Source organism: Nerophis lumbriciformis, linkage group LG24 (assembly GCF_033978685.3).
Source record: "Nerophis lumbriciformis linkage group LG24, RoL_Nlum_v2.1, whole genome shotgun sequence".
Taxonomy (NCBI): domain Eukaryota; kingdom Metazoa; phylum Chordata; class Actinopteri; order Syngnathiformes; family Syngnathidae; genus Nerophis; species Nerophis lumbriciformis.
Genome location: NC_084571.2, coordinates 11983879 through 12008867, shown reverse-complemented (window position 1 = coordinate 12008867; position 24989 = coordinate 11983879). Strand labels below are relative to the sequence as shown.

Genomic DNA, 24989 nt, shown 5'->3' with positions numbered 1-24989 from the left:
TGATGTCGGACATCTGGAGGGAGGATGCGGACATAGCCTCGATCAGAGCTTCTACCTTGCTAGCTCGCTCACAAGAGCGAGACGAAGTTGTGTGAAAAATTACTTTGACTTTAATTTTAGCCAAAGTCAGCCGGCTAAACTTTGTCCACATCAATTCAAGTACGTTTTAAAGCAGCGTCAGTTTGCAATGCGGAAAAAAGGCACTTTAAAAACCGCACACGCGTACACAGACATGCACGCATTTTAACCTTTCTCACGGCACACTTGAGATTTCTCACGCATACATTTCCCCAACCACTAATCTATACAGGGTATCCGCGGGGTCTTAAAAAGTCTTAAAAAAGTCTTGAATCCACTAATTTGAATTTAAGTTCTTAAAATGTCTAAAATTCTCCTAAAATCTCATAAAAGGTCTTTAATACGATGTATTAAAAGATCTATTGACGTTACTTTTATTTAAAACATGCATAAACTTCAGTCTCACTTGGAAATATTTCGATTTTTGAGGACGTTATAACGTAACTACACAGCGGAACTAACCGTGCTGCCCGGTCAGAATTTATCGAACACCACCAGCTATTGCTGACTTCCAAACAAATCTTGGTTCACAACAGAGAGGTTTCTGGTGTTTTTAGTTAGGTTAAGCGTTTTGTATTCCAATGTGAAAGAGCTCTAAATAAATTCATATACTTTGCAAGTAATTCCGGGCCTCCAATTTTTCTTCAAGTCTTTTGTACTTTTTTGCCTGTATCGATGTGAAACGTGTCTTAAATTGTATTCATTATGGTCTTAAAAAAGTCTTAAATTTGGCTTGTTGAAACCTGCAGAGACCCTGCTATATTTATTTTTGTCATGATAATACATTTTGGCCCTCGCGGCTTGCTGTGACCGACTGAGCAGACCGATCCCAACAGTCCCTTGAGCCTGAATCTAACCAACCACGAAAGGCACCACACAATATAAACCAATCAGAAGCACTGTAAGGCGGGGTTTTCCTGAGTTTTGGCCGTGCCTGTTAAGTGTGATTGCTAAGATCCGGGAACGTATCAACTTCAATCATTTGACAATAAGGCGGTGTAACATCAAAAATGGTCCAAATCACGACCGTGCCCAGGGTTGAAGGAAGTGATGTCATCAAAATGGCAGCCCCCATAGGGCTTCCAGCGGGACACAAAATGAATGAATGAGTAAATGTGTGAGACATGAACCGCACACAGAGGCATAGTTGGCGCATTGTAAAATTGGCAAACCGAAAAGAACGCAAATAGAGGTGTTTGTGAATTGAGGTTTCATTGCTGTGAATCAAAAATTCCAGGATTTCACTTCAACTTCAGCGTTGGAGCATTCACACGAAATTCCTTCAGGAATTGCCTCATCTAGTTGTATTTATTTCACAGTTACTCTGGTTACATTTTTGGCAACTGAATCGATTTCAACTAAGTGAATCGTTTCAGCTTGAGTCTGTTTTCTACACCAACATCTATTTATTCGACTTCTTCAACTTCTTTGTCTTCTCCAGATTTTGGCGCGCTCTACCTTCCACATTTTTCACCCGATTCAAACCGTTGCAACTTCAAACTGTTCAGCCTATTCGAGAATCGCAGGTTTTCCCTTGAGAAATTCCCAAGATTCCAAGAAGTCTAGGTTTTCCAGGACATTTTTCCCATTCAAAATTAATTGGCCATTTTTCAAACTTCCACCATTTCCACATGTTTCAACCTATTCCAAACCATTCCACCTTCAACACATTCCACTATTCTTGAAATTTAAACTACCTTTTTTTCAAGTTAAAAAAAAAATCCAGGATTTTTCAGAATTCCTGGTTTTCCAAAGCCCTATTTCCACCCTTTTTTCTGGCGACTATTCCTTCCACATTTTTCAACGCATTTCAACCATTCCACCATCAAAACCTTCCTCTTAATTAGGACAAAAACAAAGTTGTTTTTTGAACTGGAAAAATTCCCGGTTTTCCCGAAATTCCAGGAATTCCGTAATACCATTTCTCAATTCAACATGTTACTACTTCAACATTTCTCGACCGATTTAAAAATATTCCAACACCAACCATTACAACTCATTCAGACCATTGAAGTTGTTTACTATTTAAAAAGAAAAAATCCCGCTTTTCCCTAAATCCCCAAATTTTTGGAAATTCCCATTGAAATCAATGGGACATTCTTCAAAGTTCCACAACTCCCACATTTGTCATCTGATTCAATCTGTTCCAACTTCAAAATATTCAACCTGTTTGGGAATTGTCTGCTCTACTTCAACTATTCTTTAAAAATTCCAGGATTTCACTTCAACTTCAGCATTGGAGCATTCACACGGAATTCCTTCAGGAATTGCCTCATCTAGTTGTATTTATTTCACAGTCACTCTGGTTACATTTTTGGCTACTGAATCGATTTCAACTAAGTGAATCGTTTCAGCTCGTATTTTCTATATAAACTAATATCGTATTGGCAACCTCAAATTCCAATTCCAGTGGTATCGTTGTTAAAATGAATCGTGACATTAATAATATTAATAATAATAGTAATAACAAACAGATTTATAAGCGCGTGGGGGTGTGTGGGAAAACATTGCCTTAGAGAATTACAGTTTTAGGCAAGAAAACTGATAGAATAGAATAGAATGCCTTTTATTGTCACTATACACATGTATAATTAGATTAAAAGCAACTCCAGTATCAGTGTCTATAAATATGCAAAACATAGGAAGGAAAGAAAATAAATAGTGCAAAAGGAGGTAAGGTGCACAATCCAGTCCTGAGAACGAATGTTCTGAATGTGTTGTTTAAATATTATACTATATACATATACACAGAAGCATTCAAACTGTGGGTGGAAAGTAAAAATTGCACACAGAGAGGTGCTAAACTATAAAATCAGTGCCTATGAGAGTTCACCGTGGTTATGGCTTTAGGAAAAAAACTGTTCTTGAGTCTGTTTGTCTTAGACCTGATGACACTGTAGCGCCTTCCTGAGTGCAACAGGTCAAAGCCAGGGTGGGAGCTGTTCTTGATAATGTTGGTAGCTCTGCTGAGGCAGCGGGAGGTGTAAATGTCTGTCAGGGAGGGGAGAGGGCAGCCGATGATATGCTGTGCTGCCTTTACCACTCTCTGGAGCCTCTCCTTGTCTGCAGCGGTGCAGCTGCCGTACCATGCTGTGATGCAGTATGTCAGCAGGCTCTCAATGGATGAGCGGTAGGTCAGCAACAGGTTGGAGTCCAGGTTGTACTTATTGAGGACTCTCAGAAAGTGCAGCCGCTGCTGAGCCTTCTTAGTGATGCAATGAGTTCCACTGTTAGTGATAAATAAGCACAAGATAGGGCTATATGATGATGATGATTACTTCCTGATCCTCTTCTGCTCCCCAGTGTGAAATTAACGACAGTTAGAAAGATACGCTGTCAGCAAATGGGCAAACACAGAAGGACAAACGGAAACACAGGAGAATTTGCAAGGCATGCGTGAACGAACCCTGGTCTGTTTTCCCTTTACCTTCCGACATTTGGCTTTTTGTAGACAGCGGCGCTGCTGATTGTGTGCACCAGATCATGTAGTGCGCCATCAGCCTGAGTGTGTGGCCCACATTCCTTCATGCACGTAATCTGCACTATGCTGCTCTGGGGCGTATGGTCCGGCAGCTGAGTCATGCACTTGAGAAAAGCGAAACTGTGTCGAGCCAATAGGAACACGACCGGTGTTGCCAGGAGGGATTTTTGAGATTCCAGTTGGCGCACCGGGTGTTACGCGTCGGTAGAGTGTGATTTAAAACAATGTGACTGACTTTAGATGTGAGCTGTCCTCTGCCCCTAATGGTTTGTGTAACATATTTAAAGGAGAACTGCACTATTTTACGGGGGAGTTTGGCCTATCACTCACAATCGCCATGTGAGACAGGAACACACATCTTTCTCCTTTCTTTGCATTCTGAATCATAAAAAACTGCTAGATTGAGGCGGCTAACAAAAACAGGTAATGGCAATCAATCTATTCTGTGTATAATGCCCTCCAAAAATCTCCAACAAGGTTTCATATACATGCTGTAAGTATGTATGTAAAGCAGTAACTGGTGCATTCATGACAACATGTTTCTTTTTTGGGCACATTAAATCCACAGAGCGCATAGCAATGTTTGCTGTTTCCATCAACATTAAAAACTACTAATCATGGTAGACTTCATTTGGACCAACGACGACTGTCTTCTGAAAAATTATGATCTAAAACAGGGGTGTCAAACACATTTTATATCAGGGGCCACATGGAGAAATCTACTCCCAAGTGGGCCGGACTGGTAAAATCACGGCACGATAACTTAAAAATAAAGACAACTTCAGATTGTTTTCTTTGTTTAAAATTAGAACAAGGACATTCTGAAAATGTAAAAATCATAATGTTGTTTTTTTTGTTTTTTTACACTTACATGTTGCGGTTAATAGTATTCTATCTTTATTTGTCGTTATTTATACTTTCTGAATAAATTATGTGATAATGTTCATCAGTCAACTCATTGGTTTTAATTTTCAATCTATCAAGATAAAAAAAATATCAAAATCAAATTACAGGATGTTGTTTATTTAGTCTGCTCATTTTCCTCGACTGGTGCACTAACATGTGGTTTATTTTATTTTACATATGTAGCATAATCTACAAAGATACAAATATTTGCTATTGCAACATCTAGTGGGCACATTTAGAACAGCAGTTTTTTTTATTCAAAATTTTCGGCTCATTTTTATACTTAGCAAACTCATCCCGCGGGCCGGATAAAACCTGTTTGCCTGATTTGGCCCGCGGGACGCACGTTTGACACCCCTGATCTAGAACCTTAGATTTTTTTAGTCTGAATATACTGAGGATGATCTACAAGTTTTCAAAGCTGGATAGATAAACAGATCCAGTTCTTGTGAAACACTAAGGCATGTAACAAGAAATGCAATGTATAAACACAATAACAAAATAGTGACTTACAATGTCCGCTCCCACTGGGAAGCCAACTAGTGTGATGGTTGTATATTTCAGCACAAGACTTGTGCTCTCTGTTTAGCACAATCCACACTCCTCAGGTAAAAATGCTGTAAGGAAACGCGTATCTTGCCTAGTCTTCCCAGAGATGTCTTGAAAGTTTAATAAAATTAAAAAAAAAAAACAATCTCTTGATTTGTGGCCACACATTCTAGTCTTTATTCTTCAGCTATCATTCACTCCACTATACACGCGCAAGGTACGATTTATATTCTAGCATGAACTTTTCCAAACTCAGAGGCGATGCAGCAGTAGTATCTCAGTAGCTCGATACTCGCAGTAGTTGGCTGACTTTGGCGCTCTGTTGCTAAAAGTAGTTCCTCTGTGTTAGCTCCTAGCATAACAATGTCGTTATCGCTTGGTTGATATGCAGGTCATGGTATGTAAATGGAGTATTGTTTGCTTGAATCCTACTATGTACATGGTTAGCTGCCTCGTACTTAGATATTTTGTTTCCGACTGCATAAAAAAGAGAGAGACGTGTTCTTGTCCCACGTAGGGATTGAAAATAAAAAAAAGTGTCAATAATTGTTTTTCAGATTTTAAAATTCTAAGACAACAAAACTGAGAGGTCCATTGTCAGACTTTTAATCAATAGTATACATTTACTTACCACATTTAGTTTTAGGGGATCTTTTTGGAAGAAACGTATGTACCACACCACACGCATTATGTGATGATTGTCAACTTTTTTTCCCTTCTATGTGATCTATGTGAATTCACAAAAAGAAGGTCCATGGAGTTTTGAAGACACACAGAAACACTTTGGGTAGCATTTCCTCTATTCTCCAAATATAATCCTAATACGTGGACATGCTTTTTGTCTGATTTTTGTCTACTAGCCACATCTCCCAATGCGGGCTCAGAACTGGAGCAGGCCAGGCCTCAGACCAGTGGTGAAGAGGAGCTACAGTTGCAACTCGCTCTGGCCATGAGCAGAGAGGCTGCAGAGCAGGTACGAAACACGGGTGCTAACGTGGCAGATCATGGATACGATGAGTATCCATCATGATGGTGTCTACACAGGATGGAGGAATAGCTGTGATTGGCCAGTCTACTTTTAAGATTTAATTGTAGGGTAACTAGAGCAGAGTACAGAGTAGGGCTGGGCAATAAGGCACAAGACAATGGCTGAAAAGGATCTATCACAATATAAGTCTTTTATGTCGGTCGAAATCGATAATTATTGATATTTTTTATGACCTATCAAAAATAAGGACCAGGAGAAATAATTGTAACTGTAAACACTTATTTAAATTGTTTTGTTATTAAAAAAAATATTAAAACAAATCTAATTAAACTATTTTCTGAAAATTTAGTGCCAGGAAGTTACAACTGTGCCCTAAAGGGCGAGCGCGGCTAAGGTGGTGTCTTGGTGGAGATGAGCGCCTTGCATCATTTACAGACCACATTGGTCTGACTACGGTCCCTTTGAAAAAATCCCCAAAAGTGCCATACTGTCCAAGTGACATTTCCTCTTTTAGCCACAATTTCTTAATTTTTTCCACGTTTTCACTTCATGCAAAGAATCAAGTGCGAGAGAGAACAAGACTGCACAACCAAACTTGATAGTTGATACTGTTACCTGATTGGCTGTTAGTGTGATCACTTCCTGCGTTGCTGGGTTACCGGAGAGCAAGTGCCTTTGTACATACAACCAACCTTGATTCCCAGCTTGTGCTTTCTGCTGACGAAGTAGAAGTAAATCAAATACATTTTTTGTTGATATCGGTTACGTGTCTATTGCGATATGTACTGATATTGTTTTATTGCCCAGCCCTAGTACAGCTACAACATAAGTTGTAATTTCTTCATTTTACTTGACTAGAAAATACACCTTTTATATTCAACTAAAAGTATATAGTTTTGTATTCGTATTTAAATTAAAGATTTAATTGGAAGTCCTAACAAATGCTAGGGACTGCAGTTTGTACTCACTGGTCTTCTGCCCATTTACAGGAGGACCGCGTACGCAGGGGCGATGATTTGAGACTACAGATGGCCTTGGAGGAGAGTAAGAAAGGAGGTCCAGGCTCTGGCAAACTCACCAGAAAGAAAAACGACGTAAGTAACCCGCAGAGCACAAACAAGAGTGACTCAGGTCTCCCATGATCCTAATCCAGTCCCCTCAACTTTAATAGCAGCAATGAAGCTATGATATATGACAGGGGTGCTCACACTTTTTCTGCAGGCGAGCTACTTTTCAATTGATCAAGTCGTGGGGATCTACCTCATTCATATATATAATTTATATTTACTTATTTATGAAACATATGTTTTTGTTAACAAGTTAAAGGTGTTTAATGATAATACAAGCATGTTTAACACATATAGTTAATATTGTTAATAAATTAAAGGTGTTTAATGAAAATACAAGTATGTTTAATACATATAGTTAATATTGTTAATAAATTAAAGGTGTTTAATGAAAATACAAGTATGTTTAACACATATAGTTAATATTGTTAATAAGTTAAAGGTGTTTAAAGATAATGCAAACATGTTTAACACATATAGTTAATATTGTTAACAAGTTAAAGATGTTTAGTGATAATGCAAGCATGTTTAACACATATAGTTAATATTGTTAATAAATTAAAGGTGTTTAATGATAATACAAAAATGTTTAACACATACCGGTAGTTAATATTGCTAACAAGTTAAAGGTGTTTAAAGATAATACAAGCATGTTTAACACATATAGTTAATATTGTTAATAAGTTAAAAGTGTTTAGAGATAATACAAGCATAATTAACACATATAGATTCCTTTCTTTCATGAAGACAAGAATATAAGTTGGTGTATTACCTGATTCTGATGACTTGCATTGATAGGAATCAGACAGTGGTGCTGATAAGGTCCGCATTTTCGAATGGAGGAGAAAAAAAGTCCTCCTTTCTGTCTAATACCACATGAAAGTGGTTGGTTTTTGGCATCTTATTTATCCAGTTTCCGTACTCCTTTGTATACACTTTACAAGAAATACATTGTTGGCAAACTCCGTAGCTTGCTAGCTTGTGCACGCCAGCTTTCTGAGACTCTTATTTTGGTAGCGCAGGCAGGATGAAGCAGCGCTTTTATTGTGCAACTGTGCAGTCGGTCTTTGGAGTTTTGACGACAGGTACGGCGCCAGAGTCTGTTGAAATAAAGTGTTTCTCGCCTTCCAGTCGGTAATTTTAATGAGCTGGCAGCAGCCAGCGTCATCTCAGAAGACCCTCGGGTGCCGTGAATGTCAATCAAGTGACGAAAGTGACGTCATAGTGAAGATTTATGATCGCTCATTTTTAGGACTATTTTTTTAATGGCTGGCTGGTGATCGACTGACACACCCTCCGAGATCGACCGGTAGCTCGCGATCGACGTAATGAGCACCCCTGATTTATGAGGACTGCCTAGTTAGCTCACCATTTTTGTTTGCCTGCATGACCGGATAAATGTGCAGTTGAGAACTAGCATTGTTTGTTAGCTCTTATTGTCAACATTTTTTAACAGATATTATTATTATTATTATTATTATTTTTTTTTTTTAAGCCACAGTCCGCTCTGATGGATTTGATGGATGTCCCAGAGCCAGGTGCTACTGCTGATCCCTGGGGTGGAGGAGCTGTAGCCAAAGGGGACCCCTGGAAGTCTTATGGTATACACACATGCACGTTGTATCATGCAAAAGCCACTTTTATTGCCTGCTTTTGTGTATTTGGGATCTCCATGAGTGCTGAAAATGTGAATTCAAGCCATGGAGGCTTTGCCAAGATATTTATGAAACAATTGTACCTTATTGTAAACGAGTGGTTTAAGATTTAGGACAAGTGACGTCAGTGGAAATCTCCATACATGGCAGAGGTTTTCAGGAAGACACCTGCGCGAGTCTGTCATTTTTATTTTTAGAGACTGTTTGTAGTCCAAATGTAAATAAATGTCTTTTGAGAGACTCATAACTTAAAATGCTATCAACATCAGACAATATACAGAAGGATTATTCCCCATCACTACTGTAATTTCCAGACTATACAGCGCACGCGCACCGCTATATAAGTCGCACCCACTAGGTTTTAGAAAGAAAACAATTTTCCATATATTAGCCGCACCAAACTATAAGCCGCAGATATATAAGTTGTGAAATTATTTACACAGCAATATTTTACAAATGTTTGTTTATTTACCTTAATTGTTTCCAAATGGTGTCTGTAACATGGCAGTAAAACGGCGGACCAAACAAAACAGAAGTCATCGTCATGGACCCACTAGCTGCGGAAGCTAGCTCTTCAATCAGCTAAACAGATTCAATAACTCCATGGTGACGTTTCGGTGAATTCACTGAAGAATTGTGAAACTGAAACAATACAAAAAGAATGCCATTGTATGTCAATAATACTAACACAGACACTTGTAAACGTGTTTACATAATGCTAATGCTAGCAACGTTAGCTTCATTACATTACGATAGCACGTACAAATATGCATGAAAACACTCCTACAGACATCAGACGGTTTAGTGGAGTAAGAATTGTTTTAGTTTTATTGTAAAACCTACAATCATTGCTTGGAATGATGAATGAAGTAGAAACGCTATGGACGATTAGAATACAGAACGGCACTTCTGCTTCTGGTTCAAAGCTTTAAACAGAAGGAAACACTTGCAGGCATTCACTCAGCAGCACCTGGAGTGAGCGAACTCGTCCAAAACATGGCGCCACATAGGGCTGGGCGATATATCGAGTTTGTAAGATATAATTATATATTTTTAAACAAGATATGAATTAAGAAAATATCGTAATATCAATATAATTTATTTCACGTTAAAATGACCAAACGCTGCTTATTTGTTGTGTTTCTTGTTCTCCCCCGCTCCTCACTCCCTCTCATGGGCTACTAAACCCCTCCCCTTCCTCCTTCCCAGACGTGCTTGCACGTATAAGAACATCCCTGATTGGTTAGTTGTTTAATATGATGAGTTACGATTGGTTGAGATTAGGCCAATCAGAGGCAAGATAGGGCGGGTCATGGAACCAGGAAGGGAAATCACAACAGACATCCCAAATGACGACGAGAAAGTCGTAGAAAAGAAGAGGGAACTTTCAAGCGGGCGATTTATACATTAAAAAAACTAGTGGAAAATGGCAGGGGGATTCTCTTCCTTAGATTTTTCTTATAGCAATGTAGATGACGTCCAGGAAACCGACAATGTGTCTACTTGGCCACATTTGGGCAAATGTATGCGCCTGGATAAAACATTAATTTGAATTGTTTACCACGTAAGCCCAAATCAAAACTGTTCTCCAGTTGCCAAGCCGGGCATATTTCACATGAGAAATGCTGTCAAAATTGTATGCCGAAGTGAGGAAGATCATAGATAGATAATTTTATTTATGTTATGTAATTCTGTGCTACTTAAACCGTTTCTTTTCTGTGCTGTAAATACCCATCTTGACTAAGTGGGTTAATAAAAGTGCCACTGACTATTTACAGTACAGTTGTCAGTCACTTCAATTTCAGTGAATCTCGCTCAAAAATGAATATCTTTTATATGTATACTTTCACCGAAAAACATATTGAGATATATATCGAATATCGAGTTTAAGAAAAAATATATTGAGATATACTTTTTCGTCCATATCGCCCAGCCCTAGCGCCACAGCACAATCTATGATACACCATTTCACTGTCTTTGCATGTGTTTAATTACTATATGCTTCAAGTTCCAATCCATAAATCAACCACACCGTTTTATAAGGTCTAGGGTTCAAAGCGTAGGAAAAAAGTAGCAGCTTATAAATTTGGACACATGTCTATTATTTCCATATGTTAAAGAAATACAAACGGTTCTAAAACGCAGATCTAGTACAAGCACACTCATCAGAGAACGGAGGAGAGGAGCGTCAACCTAGCTTGAATGTGAATGAGTGAAACAAGAAAAGAATAAACTTTGTACATTTCAACAAAACAGGAATTGCGTTACAGCTAAAAGTAACCAGCTGAGAAGAGGAATATAGCAAGTATAATTCAGAAGAGTACAGCCGCCGGCCGGCAACACTTTGAGCCATAAATATGAATGAGTTGATAGACAACATGTCTTTGAGCCGCAGGGTTATGGCGATTTGTAGCAAAGTGTTTGAACATTCTGTGGTTTCAAAGGCAAGGAAGTTAAATCAAGTCTGTCTGTTCACCAAGTAGGGACGTTTATTTATTTTAGTAGCTAATGAAGGAGCTCTTTGTACATATTAATAATTAAACATAATACCTCTACGATAAATACAATTATACGATATATTGCTATTGTACAATATACTAACATACTGTTCAATATCATAATGAAAGATGCATAAATATTTGATTCATAATCAAAAAGTAGCCCCTGAATCGTAATCGTCATCAAATTCTAGTACCTAGATACAAGGAAACGGTACGTCTAAAAACAGCAGACTGATTTTATTTGTAATGATACGTTAGCGATAGGGCTGAAAACTGTATCACAATTGCTGTTTTTTTTAATCGGTCGATATTAATAATTATTGATATTTTTTATCAATAATGTGGACTAGGGGAAAAATATATTAAATGTAAAAATGTGTATTTCTAATGTAACCTTCCTCTAAATGTAATCTCCGCAACTATCAAGGCAGAAAGGAAAGGAAATGTCAACACAAGCATGGAAAAACACTCAAACAATGTAAACAAAGTTTTAAAATCACATCAAACACTTAACAATCCATCCATCCATCTATTTTCTACCGCTTATTCCCTTTTGGAGTCGCGGCAGCCTATCTCAGCTACAATCAGGCGGAAGGCGGGGTACACCCTGGACAAGTCGCCACCTCATTGCAGGGCCAACACAGATAGACAGACAACATTCACACTCACATTCACACACTAGGGCCAATTTAGTGTTGCCAATCAACCTATCCCCAGGTGCATGTCTTTGGAGGTGGGAGGAAGCCGGAGTACCCGGAGGGAACCCACGCAGTCACGGGGAGAACATGCAAACTCCACACAGAAAGATCCCGAGCCCGGGATTGAACTCAAGACTACTCAGGACCTTCGTATTGTGAGGCAGATGCACTAACCCCTCTGCCACCGTGCTGCCCACTTAACAATAAGATCTTAAAATGAAAGTGCAAAAATAAGGAATATGTAAGAAATGCTTAATAAAGCGTAAGAAAATAGTGCAAAGTGTGAAAATGTTAACAGAGAAACCAGAGAAGGACTATTTTCTGCAGGTTTCGTGCCAGGAAGTTACAGCTGTGCTCTAAAGCAGTGGTCCCCAACCACAACGGCCCGGTACTGGTTCGTGGATCGCTTGGTACCGGGCCGCACAAGAAATTAAAAAAATATATATAAAAACTTTATTTTTTATTTATTTATTAAATCAACATAAAAAAACACAAGATACACTTACAATTAGTGCACCAACCCAAAAAACCTCCCTCCCCCATTTACACTCATTCACACTCATTCGCACAAAAGGGTTCTTTCTTTCTGTTATTAATATTTCTGGTTCCTACATTACATAACAAAATAGATCAATACAGTCTGCAGGAATACAGTCCGTAAGCACACATGATTGTATATCTTTGTATAAATAAATAATGATAAATGGGTTGTACTTGTATAGCGCTTTTTCTACCTTCAAGGTACTCAAAGCGCTTTGACACTACTTCCACATTTACCCATTCACACACACATTCACACACTGATGGAGGGAGCTGCCATGCAAGGCGCTAACCAGCACCCATCAGGAGCAAGGGTGAAGTGTCTTGCTCAGGACACAACGGACATGACGAGGTTGGTACTAGGTGGGGATTGAACCAGGGACCCTTGGGTTGCGCACGGCCACTCTCCCACTACCCCCCCCCCCCCCCAATGTACATTATGTTTATAAACTCAAGAAATATGTCCCTGGACATATGAGACATATGTATGATCCTGTAACTACTTGGTATCGGATTGATACCAAAATTTGTGGTATCATCCAAAACTAATGTAAAGTATCAGACAACAGAAGAATAAGTGATTATTAAATGTTAACATAAGTGTAGATAGAACATGTTAAAACAGGAAAAAAGCAGAAATTAACAGTAAATGAACAAGTAGATAAATAATTGTCGACCACTTGTCCTTAATAATGTTGACAAAATAATAGAATGATAAATGATTAATTAGGAGCCTTTGTTTGTTTACTTACTACTAAAAGACAAGTTGTCTAGTATGTTCACTATTTTATTCAAGGACTTAACTGCAATAATAAACATATGTTTAATGTACCCTAAGATTTTTTGTTAAAATAAAGTCAATAATGCAAATGTTTTGTAGTCCCCTTTATTTAGAACACTACCGACAAGTACTGAAATAATTTTAGTACCGATACCGGTACCAACATATTGGTATCGTTACAACACTAGTACAGATGAAATAATTAAACTGGTACTGAAAGATGTTGAAAGAGAAATCTAACAAACGTCGGAGTGGTTTTATTTTAAATCTCAGTTCTGAAGTTTCTTGTTGAAATTCCCTTTGAAATGGCTGATGGTTTCAATCAGCGTGTGGACCTGAAGCGTGAAAGGGTTAATTTGCATTTAAAGGCACCCCACCCCCAAAATGGCTTGTTTTCAAGAGACTGTCTGAAAGGGTCCTGAAGAATAAGCAAAATTGATGCAAAAGTTTGACCAAAGCACCGCCATCACATGTTTTGTAGACCACAAGGAAGTGTGTTAAACGTAGATTAAAAAAATATGAGCCCTTTAAAGTGATATCGACTCATGGGTTGTGGCGTCGAAACAATGCGCATTCAAGTCCAGACAGGATAGGATCACTAAGTGAAAATTATGTAATACTTCAAATAGCTATATACTTCTTTGTCAGTTTTCCTACTAACAACGTCGCTAAGTCTTTCAAATATGCCACACCTGCATTTGGCGCTTTGAGCAGACACTGACAGCCAGCGGACACACCAAAACTAGACTAAGAAAGACGATGAACTGCTTCACATCACACAAACACAAGAAGAAGGTGATGGCAAACTTTGTAGCTTTGACACGTTGGTGGTTGTAAAAGCATCAGACGTGTGTAATTGTACAAGACAGCTCTGTCGTCCGCCATTGTCGTCCTCTGTCATCCTCTGTCATCGCATAGGGGGTTTCTCTTGTTATTCTGGTCATGTGACGTGGCGGCGACATCATTGCTGTCCAAAAGTAAAGGTTTTGCTTGTGCACATGACAAGATTTTCCCACTCTGGGACCTGATATCCTCTCAAAAAAAATCATCACAGGACACTCAGAATGTAGAATAAAGGCCAAAACAATGTAATACTTTGCTGTTCTGACATAAAAACGTGTGAGAGTGCACCTCTACCTGGGAACTAGAATTCTTTGTCAAGTAGGAATGCAGCTCTGCAGGCCCAGTGACATTCAGCAGAGAACACAGGGGAAACTTTTATACTGCTGAAATTCCCCCCTGTCCCACCTTCTTCAGGGACACCTATTTCTGAGACTGTGTAAGAACATTCACATACATCTGTTAGGATGTGAATTGTTCCACACAGGACACATTTGACCAAGACCTCTGTGCAACCCTCATCCATCCGTTAGCATCAACAGATATGCAATGGAGGCTGATTTTTAGTTTGTTGTGCTCCACTTGCTGTGCAAATCTCTTCTGCTATGTAAACATGGCAGTCGAGTCTGTAATGGAAACGGAACGCTTGTTGCCTGGGGTGTGCCCCAACTGCCTGTCTGTCGGCGAGCAGTAAGGTGATGACATAAAGTTTGATAGTTGAGTGATTTGTGACACCATAATCTGTTTGATATACTCTACTTCAGTGTTTTTCAACCACTGTGCCGCGGCACACTAGAGTGCCGTGAGATAGTCTGGTGTGCCGTGGGAGAATATGTAATTTCACCTATTTGGGTTAAAAATATGTTTTGCAAACCAGTAATAATAATCTGCAACTCTTATCTGCCAATACAAGCATGGAAAACAAACACATAAATAAAAACATTTCTAAAATCACATTGAACCCTTTAATAATAACGGTAGTAAAACAAGTTGGTGGTATTAATGGTCTTGGTGGGGACGAGCCCCCTTGCATCATTTACAGACCACGTTGGTTTTCCTACAAAGAAGAAAAATAAAATTATCGAACGTTTTATCAAACACATTCTTTAATGATATATCGATTATGTATCTTTTGCAATATATACTATTGTTTTGTCGCCCAGCCTACTTAAGCCCTTCTTTCTCCCAAGGTTCTACTCCTAAAAGGGCAGCGGACCCATGGGGGGCTCCTACCTCTGTGCCACCCATGAAGAGCAGTGATCCCTGGGCTTCAAATTCCACCCCTGCGTCTGATCCCTGGGGATCAGCCGCTACTCGCCCCAAGGCTTCCAACACAGGTAACCCTCATGGAAATGTACTCACCTCCTTGCATGCATGTCTCATTTCGTCTCCAAGGATATCCATATTGGTTTTGTCTGTTTCCATCCATGCGTGTTTGCTTTATATGTGTATGTTGTCCTCCTGTAGGTAGCTTTGACCTGTTCACTGAATCCAATGGTACGTCCAAAGAGGACTTCTCAGAGTTTGACAGCCTGCGCTCCTCCTCCTCTGTCCCTGCTGGTACTCACCCTGTCCTCGTCTCTCTATTGACACGGAGTCTGTGTTGTTTTTCCTCTGTGTCCTCAGATGGGTACAATTTCTGGAGGGCACAGACACATGTCTTGTCTTTGTATGTATTTGTCACCGGACTGGAGCAATAGAATGGCAGCAAGTTGTTGTTCCCCCATGACAAACATAACATCATCTGATTACTCTGGTTGGGTATCACTCGGGTGTGAATCTACCGCATTTTCTGGACTATAGAGTGCACCGGTATATAAGCCGCGCACACTAAATTTTAGAAGAAACATTTTTTGGCCATATATTAGCTGCACCAGACTATAAACTGCAGATATATGAGTTGTGAAGTAAATATTTTGTATATGACTATTTACATACCTTAATTGTTACCAAACTGTGTCTGTAACACAGCAGTAAAATATCCATTTTACTCAAACAAAACAGAAGTCATTGTCATGGACCATTGTCATGCTCTCCAATCAGCTAAACAGACTCTAAGTCCACGGTGACGTTTTTGTGATTTACAAAACTAAAACGATACAAAAAGAATGCTGTTGTAAGTTAACAATACTAACGAAGACACTTGTAAATGTGTTAGTATATTAGCTAATGCTAACGACAGTAGCTTCATTACATTACGATAACATGTACAAATAAGCATGAAAACACTCCTACATTAATCGCACATGGGACGGTTTAGTCAGTAAGAATTGTTTTAGATGTATTGTAAAACTTACAATCATTGCTTGGAGTGATGAATGAAGAATCCATACGAGTAGAAACACTATGGACAATTAGAAGATGGAATGGCACTTCTACTTGCAGTTGAAGGCTCAGCCTAAACAGAAGGGCTTACTGCAGCATTGCAGCACCTGCAGTGAAATAACTTGTCAAAAAGATGACAGCAGTAACACTTATTCAGTGTCTTTGCTTGTTTTTTTTAATAACTATTTGCATTATGGCCGTCAGCGAAGAAAAATCCATAAATTAGCTGCTCTGTTTAATAAGCCGCAGGGATCAAAGGGTAGGAAAAAAGTAGCAACTTATAGTCAGACATTTATGGTAGTCTTTTTTTTTTTTTTTTTAAACATCAAAAATGAGCCATCTGATTTTTGGGACATGCCTTTTTTTGTTAGAAACCCACTAACTCAAATGTTCCCGATGTAGGGCTGTTTAGGTCAAAAACAGTTTGTCACAGGTCTTTGTATTTTCTTGTTGTGGTTTGACTCTGTGGTTCATGTGATGGTCATATCTGATACAGTCAAGGAACAGAACACTTTGGAAGATCATCCTCTTCAAAAGATAAGCTAGTGTGTAAAATGAGGTGTGGTCTGTTAAAGGGGAACTGCATTTATTTTTGTTTTTTCTATCATTCACAATCTTTATGTAAGACAAGAACACACATATTTTTCTTATTTTGTTTTCTAAGTCATAAATAAACACTAGCAAAAGTCAGCTAAAAATTAAGCTAATCGGATTTGTTTCATCATGCCTATAATGCGCTCTAAAAATACTAATTCATCAATGTTTTATACACATAGTGTAATAGATAGATAGTATTTTATTGATTCCTTCAGGAGAAATCCCTGTAGTAACAGGCCCACTCATAACATGTAATATTTACGTATTTTGCTCATTTTAATCATACGGCGGCGTATTAATTTCACAGATGCATCACAACGTTCACTTTTCCCTTTAACAACGACGCTACTAATCATGGCAGACTTGATGAGTAACAACAAAGACTACGTTGGGACACATTTTGATCCAGAAACTTCTATTTTTGATCCTGAATATAAGGAGAATGATCTACAAGTTTTAAAAGCTAATAAACAGATGCAGCTTTTGTGATACACTAAGCATCCTGTAGCATCCTGCTAAGTGCTAAACAAAATATACAAACTATCAAAATAATAAAACAATCACTTAACTGTACAATGTCTGCTCTCACTGGGATGTTTACATCTTCCCGTTTCGATTAAGAATTAATCAAAATCCTCCCGCAAGTTACGCAAACAAGCCTCTTTTTGTTTCTTTCTCGCCATCTCAAAGTTGACCAACTTCTTGGCTTATGTCCACAACCTTCTACTGTCCAGGTGAGAGACATGGTTTATCATCCATAATTAACTTTCACCAACTCAGAGGCAATGCAGCAGCTCAATATGTCAACACTGTAGCAGCGTAGGCCAGTTAACTCTCTGTGATCACGACGCCGCTAAAAATAGTTTGTTGCCGTTAGCGCCTATAAAAACAATATCGCTAACACTTGGGTAGTATTCAGGTCACGACATGTAAACAGAGTATTGTGGCGGTTTGTGGATGTTTTTGAGAGGGATTTATTGGCACAATTAACTTCATTATTATCATTTTACGACTTAATGTATAAATCCATACGTCTTATATATAGGGGTTGTGAACGATAGGTAACATTTTTTTTAAAAGTGCAGTCACTCTTTAAAGCAGTCGGCTTCTGAAGCATCTTTGGCTCAAATCTGACAAATTCCTGGGTAGTTAGCGCAACTACTAGCCTTTTGTCTCTGCCATATGTGAGGCTCACTTGCCCCAATGACATGGTCAGGTGTTTTTAGTCGTAAAAGGCTTGCTGGGTTCGATGCACCTCCATAACTTAGCTCGCTGTCTACCTCTGATGTCCTCCCTCCCGTACAAGAATAATCCCATGACTTTATTTGCAACTGACCTGCAGACGGATGCTCACCAAGTCAAGCCGACAGACGATAGTACTCAGGCAACACGCTATAACCACAACTTGTGTTTCCTAGGTGATGGTGGCATAGCGTCGTCTATTCCCTCCCAAGCCAGCCTTGCCAGCAGCAGCAGCCTTGACATCTTTGACCCGCTTCCCGCTTCCTTTTCTTCCACCACTAACTCAACCAGGAAGACTCCAGAGTCATTTCTGGGGCCCAATGCTGCCCTGGTGAATTTGGACTCTCTGGTGACCAAACCAACTCAACCTGCGCCAGCGTTCAACCCATTCTTGGCTTCAGCAGGTAGGCAGAGGATGAAAAGAAAACATGTCTGCTATTAAATTGGAACTATATTTAGCAGACACTAAAATGAACCCATTTACTAATATTGATACTTCATCAGAACACAGTTTATTTCAGGACATACAAGAGTTTTCTTCTTTGAGCCAGAAAAAAAAACATTATACCAGCCCTGAAAAAAAACCTACGGAATCAGATTTGGAGGATGTTCATTCAGTTTAATTTTGTAGAAAAAAAACATGATGTAAAAAAAACAAAACAAAAACTTAAGTCATTTAAAATGACAACTTATTGGCTGGAAACACTCAAATAAATCAAGAATTTAAATTGTGGTAGTAATAGTTTCATTATTAAATCAAGCAGAGTGAAATTATGGATTTACTCAACTCTGAGGAAGCACTTAAAGAATGATGAAAAACACTCTTAACACACCAGCAGTACTTTGTTGCACCACCTCTGGCTTTTAAAGGAGCTTGCAGCCTCTGAGGCAACGAGTGACAAATAGAACTCTTCATCAATCTTGCGCGAACTTTCTCTGATTGTAGCTTGGAGTCTTGTCATCCGCCATTTCCACCACACATTTTACATTGGATTGACATCATTGACCTCATATATCTTTCTTCAAGGAAACTTCTTACACTTTTTGCTCTATCAAGATGCATTATTGTGTAGAAAAATTATGTCGTCACTCCTAAACATCCTTTCCGTGGATGGAGTCGGAGACACAAAGTAAACATGTGCATTTACTGACAATCATTAGCTGACATGCAGCACAAATCATCAATGAGTTTGCAAATGTGCACGTTTTCTTCAGGAGGTTGTCTTCATGAATCTCATTGGAAGCAAAAGCAATCAAATGTTGCAGCTTCATCACCTTGTCCAATGCAGATTCACCATTAATCATTGAATATGACTTTCATCCAGTCATCCGTAGTCCGCCATTGCTGTTCTTTAGCCCATCGGAACATTGTTTTTTATGTTTACATGTTCATGACGGCTTTTCTTTAGTTTTTCTGTGTTTACATCTTGTTTCCTTTAGGCGCTTTCTACAGTTCTCTCACAGACGCTGACTCCAGTTTTGTTCTTCATTTGTGCATTTTCTCTTTTCAAGACATTGCTTGGAAGTTTTCTGATGATGTTGTCCTTGGTCTACCAGTATTTTACAAGCTTCCAATGTTGTGTGTACTTGTTCCACATTTCACACACAGCTGATTGTGAACAATCAACATCTTGTGCAACATTTCACCTTCTTGAAGAACTTTTATCTCAATTGAAGCCTCTTGTGTTGGAGCCATGATTCATGTCAATCCACCTGCTGCAACAGCCCTCCAAAGTGTGAACACTCCTTTCTAACTGCAGACGAACGAACACATTTCATCTGATGCATGTATTAGCTTTGGAAATGAACATTTACAGGGCGATTTCATTATTTGTTCCTCAGAAGTGAGTATTCCGTAGTTTTGTTGCATATACATCTTTTACATATATGAACATACCAATGACCTTGGACATGAACATCACCAACCATCAAATATTAACCAAAACTTACATTAATAGCAACTATTCAAATGATAACCTCATTATTATACCCTCTTCAGTGCGTCAATCCTCTGTTAGCTGTAACTTATCACGAGTGTTGCCAACTCTATGAAAAATATATAGTAATACAATTTAATACAACCGATTCTCTTCACTCGGTGTGGTTATTTTTTGTGAAATCATTTTTATACTATTTAGATGCATGTTTTGGAATTTTTTAATACATGATGAACAACTTGTTTTATATTAATATTTTTTTGTAGAAAATTAACAAAGTCAACAATTGTGGGCTAATAACCCCAGCTTAAAATTGTTGGTTTCATGTTGTATGGTTGGAGGAAAATGTACAATTGTCAACTACTTTGAACTATGGCTGAAAACTGTATCACAATATCAGTGCTTTATATCGGACAATATAGATAATTACTTATGTTTTATGACCTATGGAAAATAAGGAACAGGAGAAAAATCTATTAAATGTAAAAAATGGTATTGTAAATGTAACCTTCATCTGATTATAATCCCTCAGCTATCAAGGCAGAAAGGAAATGTCAACACAAGCATGGAAATCACTCAATGTCAACAAAGTAGTAAAATCACATTGAACACTCTTAAAATGGAATTAAAATAAGGAATATGTAAGAAAGGCTTCCTGAAGTGTAAGAAAATAGTGCAACGTGTGAAAATATAAACATAGAGAAACCTGAGAACAATTTTCTGCAGGTTTAGTGTTAGGAAGTTACAGCTGTGCTCTAAAGAGTAAGCGCGGCTTAGATGGTATTAGCGGTCTTGCCTTGTTTCATTCACGGACCACATTGGTCTGACTACGGTCCCTTTTCAAAAAAATCCCAAAACCTGTCCAGGTGACTTTTCCTCTTGTATCCACAATTTTTTTTTTTTTGACATTCTCTTCTCACAAACTTGATAGTTGATACTGTTACCTGATTGGCTTTTAGCATGTCACTCCCACTGATCAGTGATCACTTCCTGTGTTGCTCGGTTACCAGAGAGCGAGTGCCTTTGTTCATGCAACCAACCTTGCTTCCATACTTCCTCTTTCTTCCAACAAAGATGGAACAAATTAAATGTTTTGCACATTTTTCATTAATATCGATTACAAGTCTATGACAATATATATATTGATATCCTTTTATCGCCCAGCTCTAATTCAAATCAACACATTTATTAATTTTTTTTTTCCCGGACAGTATTGTAAAATAAAGCTGTTATTGATAATACAACATTTATTATTCATATTCCTGTGCAGGTGGTGCCGCCCCGGCCTCCAGCGCCCACGCCAACCCCTTCCAGGTGGGCCAGCCCGCCCCGCCCACCCTCAACCAGATGCGCGTCAGCCCCATGCCCTCGGGTTTCGGCGCCGCCATGTCCGACCCCATGTCCAGCCAGCCCGTCACCATGGTGCCCCTGGCGGGCATGGCCCCCGCCGGCCACCACCCGATGGCCAACATGAGTTCGGGCGCCGGAATCTCCGCCTCCATGTCCATGCCCCAACCCCTGATCAGCATGCCGCCTCAGGCCGGCGCGCAGCCCACTGGAGCCACCAACCCCTTTATTTTGTGAAGGTGACCCCACCGCCATCTTGTCCCCTCCTTTAGGGTGTCTGATCCCGTTTAAACCTTTTATAACCTTAACCTCTTCCCCTCTCTCTCTCTTTCTCTCTCTACACGACGCCTGGTTGTGTTGTCCTCCATCACACATCAGACCTTAGACTTGTTGTTGTTTTGGGACACGCTCCTTCCTTCTGTGCAAGCCTGACTGTACTAACGCCAGGATCTTATCTCCTCACCACAGCTAATCTTTTATAAGCCCTGTCAGCTGGTGTGTGTAAGTGTGTGTGAGAGTGTGTGTGCACATATTAGTGCTTTTACACTGTGGATCTTCCAGTGGGCTTCTCTTACTGGAGTTAGAATGACAAAGACATGTTGTGTTTATACTCCGTGTATGTATGTGTGTGTGTGAGAGAGTGTGTGTGTTACTAAGCAGGGATTTTGCACATTTTGTTGTTTCTTTCCTTACAATTTATTTTGGCGACTGTTGGGCTCACCGTTACTCCTTAGCTTCGGGGAAGGGGTCTAGAACAAGTCCCACTGTGGACTTACTTTGTCCACACTTACTGGGCGTCCCATGACAGGACCCCCCGTCCCACAACTCTCTACGTTGATACCCGGGCGTCACAGGATTCCCTTTGAACGCTTCTCAAACATTCACGGTGACGCGTAACCTTACACCCCCCCCCCGCCGCGCGTGTGTGTGTGTAGACAGGAGTAGACAGTAGTATCGGCCCACACACACACACACACACACACGCTGAGGCATTGTGGGACTTGTTTTGTGTCTAGGATCAAAGGGAAGTGTGTGTACGACGAGAAAGAGACCGTATCAGCCTTGTGAGGAGTTAGGCTCCGCAATGATGTCAGCATTTTCTGACGTAGGTCACAAGCTGTGACTGACATGGTGGACGCACCCACACACACACACACACTTATACACACACACTAGGGCGGTGGAACAAAGAAACAAAATGCTGTCATGAATGAAGTGTTCTTCACTCCGTGCCGCCCCCTAGTGTAGTGTTTTCTACGCCGCAGCCTCTTCTAGCCCTTCCCTTAGAAGCACAACTGTTACCAAAGTCCTAGCGGTTTATGTTTTTTGTTTTTTTGAGACACACTCCCGTTCTTACTGTTTTTTTTTTCCCCCGACGTAGTTGAAAGCTAGTGATGGGTGAAAGGATACTGATCATCGATACATTAACAAGTGACCGATACAGCGGCCGTGTCGCTGGACTGTGAAGCAGCAAACGGGAACTTATTTGGGTCCACAGGTGCCAGCCAGCGTGTAATCAAAGAAGTCGCAGGAAAGGGAACATTTTGATCTGAGTGCACCAAATGTTTACTATTTGGCCCATTTTCATTTTCTTTGTGTAGCTACTCGTCAAAAAATATATATTTTTTGCTAATTTTATTTGTAGGTCACACGCAATGACCAGTAATAAACACCAACACAGCATCAGTGCATTGTGGATACAGGTAGTGCGTGTGCCATACGCTCACTGAAGCGTCATTTACTAGGAGTGTGAATCGTTGGCTACCTAACGATTCCATTCGATTCCTGGTGGGACAATTCGATTCAGAATCGATTCCTGATTCAAACAGAGTCTCTCAATGTGTTTGGTGTAGTAATACTAATGGAACCCTTTCAAAACATGTTGGAAAAGCTCATTCTGGTTGCATGGAGATGGCCTGAAAACGTTTTGTTGTTTTTTTTAATCGATTTTTGAAAATTATGAATCGATTTAGAATTTGGAAGAATAAGAATGGCCATTCGGATGTGAATGATTTTTTTTGTGCACCACATATTTCTTTTTGTGTAGCTACTCGTTAAAAAACAGAAACCCAATATAAATATAATATCTAACTGGGAAACGCCAACACAGTATCAGTGCAGGGTTGATACAGGTAGTGAGTGTGCCATGCGCTCACTAAGGCGCAATTTGTGTGAATCGTTGGCCACCTAACGATTTGACCCGATTCCTGGGGTGACGGTTTGATTGAGAATCGATTCCTGATTCAAACCGATTCTTGCAATGTATTTGGTGTAGTAATTCTAATGAATTCAAAACATGTTGGAAAAGCTAATTCTGGTCTAAAAACGTTTTTTGGATAATCGATTCTTATTAAAAAAACAATTCCAATCAATTTTTGAGAATTATGAATTGATTTTCAATCTGGATAAATTAGAATTGCGATTTTTTTTCTTCTTTCCTGCAGCCCAGCCCTACTTTATGGCTCATTGACCACCCTTGCACTTTTCATATTTTTTTTGTGTAGCTACTCGTAAAAAAAAATAGATATAAATATTATCTAACTATTGATTTTATTTAAAGGTCAAAGGTGATTACTTTTTTTAATTAGCAGATGGCGGCCGACCAGGTAGTGAGTGTACCACACGCTCACTGAGGTGTCATTTACCCATCACTACGCTACTTTTTTTCCAAGTTTGTATCAAAGTGTTTGAGTCTCCAAAAGAGATAAATAAGTATTTGTCCATCACTGCCAATATTTTCTTTTTACACTTTAGTTTCCTCTCTTGATGTCATTTTTCCTCTTCATTGCAGACCTTTTATTTTCTCTCAGGCAAAAAGGAGGCGCAGCTTCAAGGGGATGTGACGTGAATGAGGGCTGGTTTGATGAATGGATGAATGAATTGCAACACAACTATAATATGCAAACATTGAGAGAAAAGATGCCTGATGTGATTTGCTAATAGTCTTTATCGTACGGCTAATTATTTATCGTACGGCTAATTATTCATTTAGCTAAGAAGCGACACTTTCTCACTTGACTTCGATATTCAAGTGAACATGAAAAAAAAAAAGACGACACTGCAAATGACCACTTTTTATGCGCAGAGGGGCAGCGATGCGTCGTTACGTATTTACTAACAGACTGTCCTGTCTTTATAGGCGTTAATAATAGCCACCTTTCTATTCCTTTCTCACAGTACTGGGGAGCAGGCTGCTTTTTATCGCTTACAAGCTGTCGGCATTATAACTGTATAATATAATTTATCATTTGTACTATTGTAACATAACGTTCTTCCGTTGACCTTATTTTTTGTTCTCAGTCTAATGGGTTTTTGTAGAAAAAAAGAAGTCCCCGTGGAATTTAACGGCGTCTAAAAGAAAAAGGAGCGCGGCGAGGACGAGTGTAGCTGCATTGGTTCAAAATAAAATTATATCACTTCTGCTCTGAACTCTTGTCTTTTCTTGTTCAACATGAAA

The 24989-nt window shown here is 39.3% G+C and overlaps 1 protein-coding gene across 3 annotated transcripts in view; it reads left to right on the top strand.

The window, feature by feature from the left end:
* The window catches only part of epn2 (epsin 2), an 81841-nt gene extending 56880 nt beyond the window's left edge, over window positions 1-24961 (top strand). Inside the window, exons 4-10 of one of the 3 annotated variants that reach the window (XM_061981583.1) lie at window positions 5875-5987; window positions 6992-7096; window positions 8565-8670; window positions 15275-15421; window positions 15552-15581; window positions 18425-18652; window positions 21456-24961. In XM_061981583.1, the coding sequence (XP_061837567.1) occupies window positions 5875-5987; window positions 6992-7096; window positions 8565-8670; window positions 15275-15421; window positions 15552-15581; window positions 18425-18652; window positions 21456-21769 (1043 nt within the window). In that variant the 3' untranslated portion in view covers window positions 21770-24961. Of the gene's footprint in view, window positions 1-5874; window positions 5988-6991; window positions 7097-8564; window positions 8671-15274; window positions 15422-15551; window positions 15645-18424; window positions 18653-21455 lie in introns of all 3 variants that reach the window. The other 2 variants (XM_061981582.1, XM_061981584.1) reach the window with 2 other exon arrangements.
* Window positions 24962-24989: the final 28 nt, after the last annotated feature.